We start from the raw sequence: 14,344 nt of genomic DNA, 5'->3' as shown, positions 1-14,344 counted from the left end.
GGTTAATGTGGTAAAAAGTTTCTTATCACACCTCAGATTGTGCTGTTCAAATTTAGGCTGAAAAGCACTGACCAATAATGTCCCGATTCAGCGTTTTTGATATTAATCTAACATGCATACACGCAGTTGTTAGGGATGATTTAGTAACCCCCATACACTGCAGTGAATTAAATACACCAAAGTTACCATCAGGACCCATGGCTTTATATTTTGTAAGATAGAAAGATCACAGGAGTATCTCAGGAGCTTGCGGTAATACTACCCGCTTATTAAAACTAAATACATTTACTAGTACATTATGAAGTATAAATCTTCTCATGTGTTTGCGCACACCTGGCAAATAAAGCGAATTCTGATTCTGATAAACATTGTAAACAATGACAATGTCACTCCTACAATGACAATGCCATTCTGTGAACACACAGGAGCCGTTTTCATAACATGGTAATGCCATACTTCATAATACTATTCATGCAGTGGGTAGTTTCCAGTCAAAAATACATAATACACACATATATTCAAAAAATATGTCTAAACACCATTTGTACACCTCTGGATTACAGACATCATGATCAAAAAGTCACAGTGAAGGATTAACTCGCCAGAAAAGAGTTCATGTAGTATTTTCTCCATCAACAGTAATTCAAGTGAAGCCTTAGGTTGTAATAAAAAAAAAAAAAAACTTAATTCCATTCCCTGGTCACACGGAGTAGCTCAACTCTGGCGGATTCCAGTTAATCTGTACCTGAAACACATGTTGTGACCCATAATACTCAAGCGTCCCAGTTCCAGAATACACAGTGGATTATGCAATTATTTGAGGAACTGTTTGAGTAATGCTGCTATTGTTTAGCAGGTTTTAGTTAAGATGATGGTCATTCTGTCCATGTTTTGCCACCTTGAGAAAGTATTCATATAGAAGTTCAAACAAAAGATCTATTTTCAGGTTAGTTGTCCAGACACAGCCTTTTGGAGAGTGAAATTACAGAGGAACACATCCTTCTGTTGTAATATCAACTGTATATATGTGGCTTTGCGATGACTTTGTCTTGCGATAAAGACGTTTCCAAACAAACCCTCTAAACGATCTGAGCTTTGTGGATAGTTGGGCTACGTGGTGGAAGGAAAAGTGTTGTGTGGGCCGGGAGCAGGATGTTATTGGGTTTCGACTTGGGCCGCAGTGTGCCGTTAGTGCGCTCAAAATGACTGGATAGCGCCTCAGATATCTGAGAACTCGCCGTCTCGCTGCCGCCGTTTTCATAACCGTCAGGCTCCATTAAACCTCTGTGGACTCCTGAATCCGTAGGGCTCACAGAATCTTCTTCCTCCTCATCTGTAAGAGTCGGGTACGTGGATATTAAGGGCGAATTATGCCCTCTGCTGCCCCCTCTGCTACTTCCTCCTGACTGTGGCCTCCCCTCTGCTGGGAGAATGGCGCTGCCGTTCCGAGACCGGACAATTTCAATAGCCTGTTCCATTGAATAAGAAGAGGGGTGGAGAGGAGGGAGAAGATGGGTTTCCTGAATAGCATGATTGTAAATATGTGATTATGAGCATTCTTACATGCACAATTATTTGATAAAGCATATGTTAAAGTGCCCCTATTATGCCATTTCCAATATTGCCTTTCATGCAGTGTGTAATGTAGCTGTATGTGAATGTAAACGATCTGCAAAGTTGTAAAGCTGAAAGTGCACGATAAATAAAGTTATTGTCTCCCAAAATAAAGAATAGACTCTGAACAGCTGAAACGAGTCGTTAGTAATCCCACTTCCGTGACGGCTACACGTCATGGGGTAACACATAGCGTTTTTGATATTAATCTAACATGCATACACGCAGTTGTTAGGGATGATTTAGTAACCCCCATACACTGCAGTGAATTAAATACACCAAAGTTACCATCAGGACCCATGGCTTTATATTTTGTAAGATAGAAAGATCACAGGAGTATCTCAGGAGCTTGCGGTAATACTACCCGCTTATTAAAACTAAATACATTTACTAGTACATTATGAAGTATAAATCTTCTCATGTGTTTGCGCACACCTGGCAAATAAAGCGAATTCTGATTCTGATAAACATTGTAAACAATGACAATGTCACTCCTACAATGACAATGCCATTCTGTGAACACACAGGAGCCGTTTTCATAACATGGTAATGCCATACTTCATAATACTATTCATGCAGTGGGTAGTTTCCAGTCAAAAATACATAATACACACATATATTCAAAAAATATGTCTAAACACCATTTGTACACCTCTGGATTACAGACATCATGATCAAAAAGTCACAGTGAAGGATTAACTCGCCAGAAAAGAGTTCATGTAGTATTTTCTCCATCAACAGTAATTCAAGTGAAGCCTTAGGTTGTAATAAAAAAAAAAAAAAACTTAATTCCATTCCCTGGTCACACGGAGTAGCTCAACTCTGGCGGATTCCAGTTAATCTGTACCTGAAACACATGTTGTGACCCATAATACTCAAGCGTCCCAGTTCCAGAATACACAGTGGATTATGCAATTATTTGAGGAACTGTTTGAGTAATGCTGCTATTGTTTAGCAGGTTTTAGTTAAGATGATGGTCATTCTGTCCATGTTTTGCCACCTTGAGAAAGTATTCATATAGAAGTTCAAACAAAAGATCTATTTTCAGGTTAGTTGTCCAGACACAGCCTTTTGGAGAGTGAAATTACAGAGGAACACATCCTTCTGTTGTAATATCAACTGTATATATGTGGCTTTGCGATGACTTTGTCTTGCGATAAAGACGTTTCCAAACAAACCCTCTAAACGATCTGAGCTTTGTGGATAGTTGGGCTACGTGGTGGAAGGAAAAGTGTTGTGTGGGCCGGGAGCAGGATGTTATTGGGTTTCGACTTGGGCCGCAGTGTGCCGTTAGTGCGCTCAAAATGACTGGATAGCGCCTCAGATATCTGAGAACTCGCCGTCTCGCTGCCGCCGTTTTCATAACCGTCAGGCTCCATTAAACCTCTGTGAATCCGTGAATCCGTAGGGCTCACAGAATCTTCTTCCTCCTCATCTGTAAGAGTCGGGTACGTGGATATTAAGGGCGCCTCTGCTGCTCTGCTGCCCCCTCTGCTACTTCCTCCTGACTGTGGCCTCCCCTCTGCTGGGAGAATGGCGCTGCCGTTCCGAGACCGGACAATTTCAATAGCCTGTTCCATTGAATAAGAAGAGGGGTGGAGAGGAGGGAGAAGATGGGTTTCCTGAATAGCATGATTGTAAATATGTGATTATGAGCATTCTTACATGCACAATTATTTGATAAAGCATATGTTAAAGTGCCCCTATTATGCCATTTCCAATATTGCCTTTCATGCAGTGTGTAATGTAGCTGTATGTGAATGTAAACGATCTGCAAAGTTGTAAAGCTGAAAGTGCACGATAAATAAAGTTATTGTCTCCCAAAATAAAGAATAGACTCTGAACAGCTGAAACGAGTCGTTAGTAATCCCACTTCCGTGACGGCTACACGTCATGGGGTAACACATTTGCATAATGCGCGCCTAAGTTCTACGTTGGCCGGCCCGCCGGCTACTTGACCCCGCCCAAACACGTCATTCTACTGACGACTGCTTCTCTAATCTCGGGGAGTTCAACACGGGATTCACATACGCTTGCTGTCGAAAGATGGATCAGTATCCTGTTTATTTGGACCAGCTGCTCCACTGAATCACAACCTGTAAGTATGATAAATAATAGATGTTTATACTTTCTATAGAGCATTCAGAATACAGAACTGTTGAAATAGGCATATCGTTTCCCACATGCGCTGTACGCCGTAGACCAATCACAACAGACTAGGCCATCTGACCAATCAGAGCAGAGCAGGCTCACGGAAAGGAGGGGTTCAGAGAGACTGAATTTTTGAACTGCTTCGAACGAATCGTTTGAGAATCGCTGGAAAATGAGATTATATTAAATGCATATTTTGAGAAAACGAAAGCGTTTTTTGACCTTGCACGCATTTAATCCTATTGTAGGAGACTCCCAAAACAATATTAGGAACCGTAAAAATGGCATAATAGGGGCACTTTAACTGTGTTAGCATTACTAAACCGTTGAGAGTTACTAAAGCTTTAAGAACTAGATTTATCAGATCATAAACAATAAAAAAGTGTTTTTATTAGAGTATTTGCATGGAATTTGGGGTAAAACCTTAGAAAGGTGTCATAAAATTAGGGTACATTTTGATGACCCTTTACTAATTTTAAAGAAATAAAGGCACATTTTAGATAAACTGATTTAACAAATAACTTAAATCATGAAAAGTAGCCAATTTGAACCATATAACAAGTTTTTAATAATAAATGGTGGGTGGATATTACCACAGTTTAACTGTAGAAACAGTAACTTCAACAATAAATGCCATTTTCTCATTACATTTTTTTTCACTATTGCCTTGACTATTTTTGCCAAACTCAAAAATCCAACATTGGTCCAAAGTTGTAAGACAATTTTTTTGTTAAATCTCGACTAGCATTCAAAAGGGCTTTAGGGTTGAAAGCAGCTGATAATTCTCACCAAGGCTGCATGCATATGATAAAAAAATACAGTAAAAACAGTGATATTGTGAAATATTATTACAATATATTACAATAAAAAAATATATATTTTAATATATATAATTTATTTCTGTGACGGCAAAGCTGAATTTTCAGCAGTCATTACTCCAGTCTTCAGTGTAATATGATCCTTCAGAAATCACTCTAATATAGTTAGATAGTTTTCTAATATAGAATATAGTTTTGCTCAACATTTCTCATTATTATCAATGTTGTAACAGTTGTGCTGCTTCATATTTTTGTGGAAACCATGACCCTTCTTTAATGAGTAGAAAAGCCAAAAGAATCAAATGTGTCCTTGCTGAATAAAAGTATTAATGGAAAAAAAAAAGCTACTGACCTCAAGCTTTCGAACAGTAGCGTATGGGACATATAAATTTCCCAATAACTACAAACCAACATTTAGTCCCAAACTAGCTATCCCAGAGTTATTAAAAAAACATATTTAACAAGTAACATGGTTACAAAAATGCAAACTTTATATAAAATGAATTCAAGACAATTTCTTCTGATCTGAATGAACACCATTTTCTTTAGGAAGGTTAAGCACCTTTATTCACTAACCATTTTTTGAAGAAAAAAAAAAAAAAACCCGGAAACTATTTTGTGTTCTTTTTCAACAACTTGCAGCTCTATTTGTGAAAGTGGCAATATACATCAACCGCACAAGCAGCCTCGTGAATCTTATCTCATACCTGTGACATGTTACTGTCCTGCTCATAAGACTCCATCATCAACCGAGTGGATTCTCTTTCAGTTCTGTCCATGGGTTTTTCTCGGCCTCTTCTGGAAGTGTTATAAATTGCAGGGCGACCGAGTGAGTCCACCCCTCCCAGAGTGGAACGACTATCCCTGGAGCGAGGACGATCCTGTGAAAGTAAACATTTTGGGTTTTTAATGTAAAAACAAAACAAACCTTATAATTGTGAAGATAATTAAGAATGTATTATATTGTGTATCATAACGAATAACTGCAGAGTGTGACTGGTAAATGTATAAAAGAGGTTTTTTTGAAAACGGCATATGAAAAAATCGACCAACCAGTGAGGAGAAACTTGTGCGTATTGTCCCTTCAACTCTTAAATGATTATTGTCGTCCTTTAAAAAGAAGACATAAATGGTAAAATGAGAGGGAGGGAGATTCAATATACAATAATATACATCCCTTGTGTACATAGTATATACAGTTGCCCCAAAAAGTAATTCGACACTTAAGCCATGTGTAAAAAATGTATGAATGTCATTACATTAGATAATGCCAAATAGATAACACAAGCAGTTCAAATAAAACATTTCATAAAATGTTTCTTATGCAGCAAATCAGCATATTAGAATGATTTCTGAAGGATCGTGTTACACTGAAGACTAACAAACTAACTATATTTCACAATATTATTATTTTTACTTTATTTTTGATCAAATAAATGCAGCATTGGTGAAGATAAGAGACTTTGTTTAAACACATTTAAAAAATTGTACCGACCCCAAACCTTGGAATATCAATAAACATTTTTTTGTGTGTGTATATTTTTACCAAGTATCTGTTTTCTGTGCTTCCTGAGTTGACTCTCCTAAACGAGGCTTGTCTTGATAGAGTGCTGATTTCCTCCCTTACAAAGACAGTGAGACAGAGACAGACTGAAGTACAGGTGTGCAGTACAGGAATTCTCATAATCACACCAGTCATGTAAATGATTCTATGTTCAGAAAGTAAGACAAATCTTCTTACTTTTTTGCATCCAGCTCTATAGCCAGTTGTTGATTTTTGCGCTTATAGTAGCGGTTTACTGAAATTATCACTATGATAAGAGTGACAACAATCACTGCAGCAACACCAGCAATAACAATAATCAGCATGTAGTTCACTGGTGTGCGACTCGGAGGCGACTCTGAAAGAAACATGCAACAAAACTTATGAATTACAATTGTATTCAAATACAACAGTTCTGTCATCATTTGTGTGCATGAGTCATACAGACTTCTTTATGGCGCTTTTGTTCTTTTAGAGAATGACTTTATGGAAAAGAGCAGCTTGTATATTCTGCCTAACATCTACTTTTCATTCCACAGATCAATCATACAGGTTTGGAACGACATGAGTTTGAGTAAACAATGACAAAATCTTCATTTTTGGATGAACTATTCTTCTAATTTGCTAGATTATGAAACACGCAGTTGCATATTATCTTCACTAGATGACAGCATGGTGCACTGCACTTCAACATGGGTGAAGGGTTTTATACACACCTGATATATTTATTAGAATCTCAGCTTTTCCAGATCCCACCAGATTGGTGGTGGTGCAGACATAAACTCCTTGATCTGTCAAGCTCAGGGGCCTGGAAAAGCGCAGCGTGCCACCGTCCACAGTCACACCCTCTGGTAGAGCTTCACCTTTCCTGTGTGAACAATGAAATATGATTCAATCCCACAATCAGAAACAGACATTGAAAACAACAGAATCTAATTTATGCTTAATTATTTACTGAATATGTCCTTGATCTGTACCAGAACATGATCCTTCAGAAATCATTCTAATATGATCCTTCTATCATTCCAATATGCTGATTTGCTACTCAAAAAACATTTCTTATTATTATCAATGTTGAAAACAGCTTAATATTTTTGTGGAAACCGCGATGCATTTTTTTTCAGGGTACTTTGAGATAAATAGAAATGTCAAAAGAATGACATTTATTTGAAACAGAAATATTTTGTAACATTATAATTGTCTTTATGGTCACTTTTGACCAATAGAACGTGTCCTTGCTGAATAAAAGTATTCAGTTTTTTAAGTGTTACTGACCCCAAACTGTACTGTGAAAACAACAGAATCTATACTGTAGGATTCTGCACATAACAATTGATTTTTGGATTAATTATTTCATGAATATCAACTTAAAATGTCCCTGATCTGTATCACTTTCAGTTCATTAGTGATTTTATCACAAAATATTTTTGTTATTAGAAAAAACAAATCCAAACTAATTTCTTACAATGCTTTAAAGCAGTAGTTCTCAGTTGGTTTTGCATCAGGATCCAGTTTTTTATGTTGACAGCACAACAAAATCAGAAATTTAATGCAGTCTAGGTAGTTGTTTTGTTTTGTTTACCTTGCATGGTGCTTAAGAATGAGGGCTGCCAAGCAAACTACCTATGTTGGCACCTGCCAGATTTTTAGTTTTAGTTCTGCCAAGTGCATTTCTCCCCCTTTTTAAAAGCTGAGAAGCCTATTTATTTAGCTAAAATCATAAACGGGCCCACTCAGTGCTTCCGTAGACAATAAGAACTTTGTCCACAGCTTATACCAGGAACTATAAGTTACATGTTTTTCATACAGCACGGCGCAATTTGCATGAGGACAGTGGTAAGACTCATCCGACAACACACACAAACACGCAGGCAAATTCTCCTGACACCATCGTCATAAATCCACTCATCTCCCCCTCACCAGTCTTTTCTCATCCCCCGCGCTCTCCCTCCGTGTGAAAATGCGCTCTGTCTGTTTGCCGTGCAAGTTGCAACACGACACCAGGCCACAGTTACTTCATTTACTTTGCATTCACACCGAGGAGCCAGAGAACAGGTTTCCCCACTCGAGGTGGAGAAAACCAGAGAATGTTTGTCTCAGGAATTGCGTGATCATCTAAATGTCCATGTCTACACCCCCTTAGTCACCCATACTGAAAAATACCAAAAAAATAGGTGTGTAACTGTGACTAATTATTGTTCATGAATGCATTTCAATGAGTGTCAGTATTACTTCTTAAGATTCTACCTATCTGATAGAGTCGATTAAAAACTCACTCGTGAATTTAGGCCACAACCTTCTCGTCCACACCTAGAGATTACTCTGGCATGCCGATAGAGAAGCCAACCGAAACAGAATTAAACTGACAAGACAGGCTTACAGGAAGATGAACAAACAAACTGATTGAGAGAGGCAGATAGACAGTTTTACCTCATCCAGTTGAATTGCTGAGGTTCTGGATTTCCTTGACCGCTGCACTGTAGCGCGGCTCCTTGCATTTCAGCATACCAGCCGTCCTCATAGTCAGATATCAATGCATTCGGAGGGTCTATACATACACATGAACACACACATAAAAAGATCTCACAATCAGGCTTGTCTAATTCACGTTGCAGCCTCTTGTTTGAACTTGTGATGAACTTCCCGTTTGACCAATACGTTCACCTGATCCTTTTGTTGACACCGTACAAACTCTAATATTGGTATGTATATGTTTGAATTATAAAAAAAATTGTGCAATTAAATTAAACCCATATGACTTTCTTTCCTCTGTGGAACACAAAAGGAGATACGTTGAAATAATGTTCTGGTTGTTTTTTCAATGCAGTCATACAGAATGAGGACTGGAGCTTTCAAGATTTAAAAATGACATAAAAGTACCATAAAATTGTGCATATTATATGTAAGTCAAACATTTTAAGTGAGGAACAGACAAACCAGATCTGTCCGATTTATGAATCATTCAGATTGATTTTGTGAGCCGAATGGATTGATTCACTGAAAAGCACATTCTCAGACATCGTTAACTCTTTCATTATCTTGAGTTAGTCTGATGTCCAGATTTTCAATTTCAGGCTGTTCTTTACACAAAACTTTCAACTGCTTTTGCATCCTGTTTGATGCTTAAAAGCACCAGTTCTTTTTCATTGTAATTGAACAGGAGAAAAACAAGAAGAAGAACCAGGATATTCTTGAGAATTTTTCCATTTGAGTTCCACAGAAGTAAGAACGTCAAATGGGTTTCTAAAGACATGAAGGTGACTAAATGATGACTGATTTTCATTCTCAGAGAACCAAAGTAAAGACATTATTATGACTGTAAAAGTAGTGAGGAATCAGAGAGAATAATAGTCATAGTATCGATTAAGACAATAAACAGATGTCCACGTGTCATAACACATCAGAGGGAAGTCACATACAGTAAGTCGACATTAACAGGTGAAACAACAGTTTTGTCATATTTAAATTTCACAAGCTGAGTAAACAGGAAAGGTGTTTTAGATTTACATTATAAAATTCACAATTGTTTTCACGATTTCACAAGTTTTAGATTTGAAATTCACAATCATTCTGAGTCATATCCAGGCGGTGACTTATAAAACTTGTTGTGGCTCTAATAAAATGTGTGGCGCAACAGTACATCAATCATACTGCAGTAAGGACAACATTAAAAATTATTTTGAAGAGAATGTACTTTGGCAGCTTGTGTTTATAACTTGGCTTTGTGGTTTGACATCAAGAGACATCAAAATAATTCTTAAGGAGTGCCAAAATTAATTTTAGATAAACTACACTCTTAAAAATAAAGGTGCTTCACGATGCCATAGAAGAACATTTTTGTCTAAATGGTTCCATAAAGAACCTTTAACATCTGAAGAACCTTTCCGTTTCACAAAAGGTTCTTTGTGGCGAAAGAAGGTTCTTCAGATTACAAAAAGGTAAGAAAGAGATGGTTCTTTAAAGATCCTTTGACTGAATGGTTCTTTGTGGAACCAAAAATGGTTCTTCTATGGCATCGCTTGAAGAACCTTTTGAAGCACCTTTATTTTTAAGAATGTATAGCACTAAAGATTCATCGCCTATAAAAAGTACTTGCAGAAACTGACAAAAAAATATATAAATTTAAGAAATGTCTTTAATATATTTATTTAAAACTAGAACACTGCACTCTAAAAAATGCTGGGTTATTTTTTTCTACACAACCACAGGGTTGAGTCTGTTGGGTCGTTTTTTCCAGTGTTGGGTAGTTTTCTTGTTACCCAGACGTTGGGTTAATGGCAATCTCACTGACAGCTGAAACTATACACCCCTCCCCCTCCTTCCGATGAAACAACCAGAGGGTGGGCTATTTGCATCCTCTTTAGGAGAAAGCGGTTCTCACGGCTAATTGGCACCTAATTCTTCAGTGAAATAAAGGTCTGTATACGTTTTTATGTATATCTATAAATCTTTACTGTGCTGTAAATTATTTTATTTTACGCAATGCAACAAAGACACGAGATGCATAAATAACATTAACTGATTTTATTCATTATAATACTGAATTAAATTTATTTTGATGTTAAAATATGTTCTCTAATCTCAGTACTGTTTGTAGCGGTCCAGATTTTGAAGCAAAATAAAGTTCGTCCATCCATCATAAAAAGTGTCCCACATAGCTCCAGGAGGTGAATAAAGGCATTCTGAAGTGAATTAATGCATTTTTGTAAGAAAAAATATCCATATTTAAAACTTTATAAACGGTAATCCCTAGCTTCTGCTATAACTGCGGTACGCATGTACACGAGAGAGAGTGGAGTTCCAGCGGATGACGTAGGAGTAGCGTAAGCTCCGGTGAGAATATGCTAGTCTCGCGAGAACCTAGATTTGTTTACAGCAAAGGAAAACCAAAAGAAAACCAAAGGTCTCCCTCTTGGCTTATCTTGAAATCCTCCGCCATTTTTCTTTACAAATCTTCGTTTTGCACTTCTAATTCGTGACCGGTGTTTTGCTCTCTCCGCTGCGCTTCCGCATTCATCACTTCCGCGTTCGCCTACGTCATCCGCTGGAATGCCACTCTCTCGTGAACGCGCGTACAACAGTTAACGTAAACTAGAGATTACAGTTTATAAAGTTTTAAATATGGATATTTTTCTTACACAAACGCAACGCTTCATTTCAGAAGGTCTTTATTAACCCCCCACCCCCACCCCCCGAACTGTGTGGGACACATTTTATGATGGATGGATGCACTTTATTGGACTATTGATAAAAAACACCTATTCACTGCCATTATAAAGCTTGGATGAGCCAGGACATTTTTTAATATAACTCTGATTGTTTTCGTCTGAAAGAAGAAAGTCATCTACACCTAGGATGGCTTGAGGGTGAGTAAATCATGGGCTAATTTTCATTTTGGGTGAACTATCCCTTTAACCAAATCTAACCAATTTCTGCCAAATAACCCAGAAATGGTTGTTTTTAACCTAGCATTTTTTTAGTGTTCGAAATAAGAAATTATATTTTGAATAAGTGATTAATGATAATTAAGGACATATCCTCCTCTCCATTGTTTTAAGTAGCGAAAAGATAATTATAAAAAAATTATTATTACTATAATGGATTTTTTAATTAAAATTATATACTACTAAAAACATAAAAAATACTGCATTGTACAAATAGGAGTATTGTACTTAATTCAACTAACACCGAATTGAACAGGATGATATTGCTGGCGTTACATTTTTTATTTACAGTAATAAGAATTCGAGGGGAAAAGCATGTCACAAAAATGTGGAATTATAACCCAGACATTTCTGATATAGATTTACAATAAGTGTGAGAGATTAGGACTCACAGTGTACTATAAGGTTACTGGAGATCCTCTCTGGACCTTTTTGCGATGGATGCCAGACCAGACAGTCCAGCTTCTGCCCGTTCATGTTACGGAGAGGGTGGAGAGAAAACTGGATAGCTCATTTCAGTGAAGGCCAGACAGGTAAAACAAAACTTAATTTGTTACATATTTTTCAGAACGTTATTGTTCTTTCATTTTACTAATATAACATTCAATTGTACAGTACTAGTATAGTTACACTACCAGATTCAAGGAAGAGCCAAAAATCTGATTAAACCTTGCAGAATAACATATTTGAAATGACTCAGAGTTCCCTATAAAGGATATTGTTTGAAGTCCACAATTTAAAAAAATATGGTATATGATTTAGTTTGAAACAGTTCTTACTCAGAAATTGTGATTAAACTTTAAAATAATTACAAAGAAATGGAAAGTAACACTTTAAATTAAACATGAAATTTTGAAGTCAAAAAAATCTTTTTTTACAGTGTATATTACTTGGACCCCTGTTCACAGAGAGGTATTTTAAAGCTTTTACGGTCATATTTTGAAATACATACATTAACCAATGTACACATTGATGCCTCATTATACCCATGGCGATAACAATGCAGAATGTGTTAATTTATTGGTAAAAGGGTGTTTTGGAAATGCAAGGTTTTCTTTGGTGATAACAATATTAGTAAAATGAAAGAACAATAACGTTCTGAAAAATATGTAACAAATTAAGTTTTGTTTTACCTGTCTGGCCTTCACTGAAATGAGCAGTGATAATCTGCTCTACACCTCCATTTGATCTTTCTCGAATCCACATCACCTGCACCACCTTAATCTCACTGTTGGATACATTGAATCGACAGGGTAAACGCGTTTCCTCCTCTGCCACAGACTGCAGAGCCCAGGGGGACTCCGAGGGTTCTTGAAATTGTTCTTGTTCTCCACTTACACAGGCTGCTGAAAGAGAGAGCAAAGAGAGAGAAAATGGTTTTAATCAAATAAAGTAATAAGCCACTCTTTTAATCGCGTTTTTAATATGGTGGCAACAGCAATATGATAAAATAAATAAATTCTATTGGATGAGCTGTGCTGGAAGTTGTTTGTAAAATCAGAAAGCACATCTTTTGAATTCTATATTAATGTGGCAACCATAAACAGTGGAATGATTGATAAATTGGTAGTTATACTATGTGTATTTTATTCGTAATATTTTATATTATTCATAATATTACAGTGCCTTGCTTCATTTTTTTCACGTTTTGTTATGTTGCTGCCTTATGTTAAACTGCTTTAAATTACTTTTTTTCCCACATCAGTCTACACTCCATACACCATAATTGTAAAACAAAAACTAGAAATTATAAAAACTAAAATGATTCCATTGCATAAGTATTCATACCCTTATCTGGGACAGTTGAAATTTAGCTCAGGAGCATTCAAATTGCTTGTAGATGTTACTACACTTCAAGTGAAGTTAACCTGTGGCAAATTCAATTGAATGGGTATGATTTGGAAAGGCATACACGTCTTAATAAAAGAATAGCTGATAATGCATATTAGAGCAAAAATCAAGCACTGAGGCAAAAGAACTGCCTGTAGAGCTTAGAAACAGGTTTGTGTCAAGCAACACATCTGTGGAAGAGTTCAGAAAACGTCTCTAGGTTACGTATGTAACCATGGTTCCCCGAGGGAACGAGACGCTGCAGCGAGACGCTTTGGGAACGCCCTTGCGTGACCGCGTTCTGAAGCACGTGTCAAATCCGTCCAATGGAGCAGCGAGACGTCACGAGCAGGGTGACGTAAGCACCAGAAAGCATAAAGGCACATCCGGCCGGGCGCAAACCAGCTTCGATGAAGTAGCGCCTGCAGGGATGCAGGGAGTATGGCAAAGAGACGCAGCGTCTCGTTCCCTCGGGGAACCATGGTTACATACGTAACCTAGAGACGTTCCCTTTCAGGAACTCGAGCTGCGTCGAGACGCTTTGGGAACGAGAATACCCACTGCGCCATACTACCAAGTCCCTGCCTGTGTGTGTATCCTATGAGCACATCACGAAGAGAGAACTTGGGAACCTGGGGTAGAAGCCAGGTCTAGGTTGTAAAGGCGGACAAAAGTGTGTGGAGAGGACCAGCCCGCCACAGCACAAATGTCCTGCAAGGCCACACCAAGCTGAAAGCCTAGGAGGCCACCATACTCCTGGTCGAGTGCGCTCTGACCCCCATAGATGATGGGAGGCAAGAGGACTCGTAGGATAGTGAGATGGCCTCGACCACCCACCTACCCATAGTCTGCTTGGTCACCGGAAATCCCTTCTTTGGCGGACCAAGACAAACAAAAAACTGATCTGCCTCACGCGACGGGGCAACTCTGTGTGCGTAAGCGTC

At 37.8% G+C, this 14,344-nt stretch overlaps 1 protein-coding gene across 1 annotated transcript in view; it reads right to left on the bottom strand.

Moving 5' to 3' along the window:
• Nucleotides 1–182: 182 nt before the first annotated feature.
• LOC107558436 (nectin-4-like) overlaps nt 183–14,344 on the bottom strand; it is a 22,496-nt gene continuing 8,334 nt past the window's right edge. The window contains exons 4-12 of the mRNA XM_016242100.1: nt 14,327–14,344; nt 11,963–12,079; nt 8,557–8,674; nt 6,843–6,994; nt 6,325–6,484; nt 6,130–6,205; nt 5,637–5,693; nt 5,291–5,464; nt 183–1,520 (exon numbers count right to left, since the gene is read on the bottom strand). The exon at nt 14,327–14,344 is cut by the window's right edge and continues 144 nt beyond it. Of these exons, the coding sequence (XP_016097586.1) occupies nt 1,080–1,520; nt 5,291–5,464; nt 5,637–5,693; nt 6,130–6,205; nt 6,325–6,484; nt 6,843–6,994; nt 8,557–8,674; nt 11,963–12,079; nt 14,327–14,344 (1,313 nt within the window). The 3' untranslated portion in view covers nt 183–1,079. The remainder of the gene's footprint in view (nt 1,521–5,290; nt 5,465–5,636; nt 5,694–6,129; nt 6,206–6,324; nt 6,485–6,842; nt 6,995–8,556; nt 8,675–11,962; nt 12,080–14,326) is intronic.

This window comes from Sinocyclocheilus grahami, unplaced genomic scaffold (assembly GCF_001515645.1).
Source record: "Sinocyclocheilus grahami isolate Dianchi unplaced genomic scaffold, SAMN03320097.WGS_v1.1 scaffold645.1, whole genome shotgun sequence".
Taxonomy (NCBI): Eukaryota; Metazoa; Chordata; class Actinopteri; order Cypriniformes; family Cyprinidae; genus Sinocyclocheilus; species Sinocyclocheilus grahami.
The sequence above is the reverse complement of the archived record's forward strand: the minus strand, read 5'-3'. Positions and strand labels throughout refer to the sequence as shown.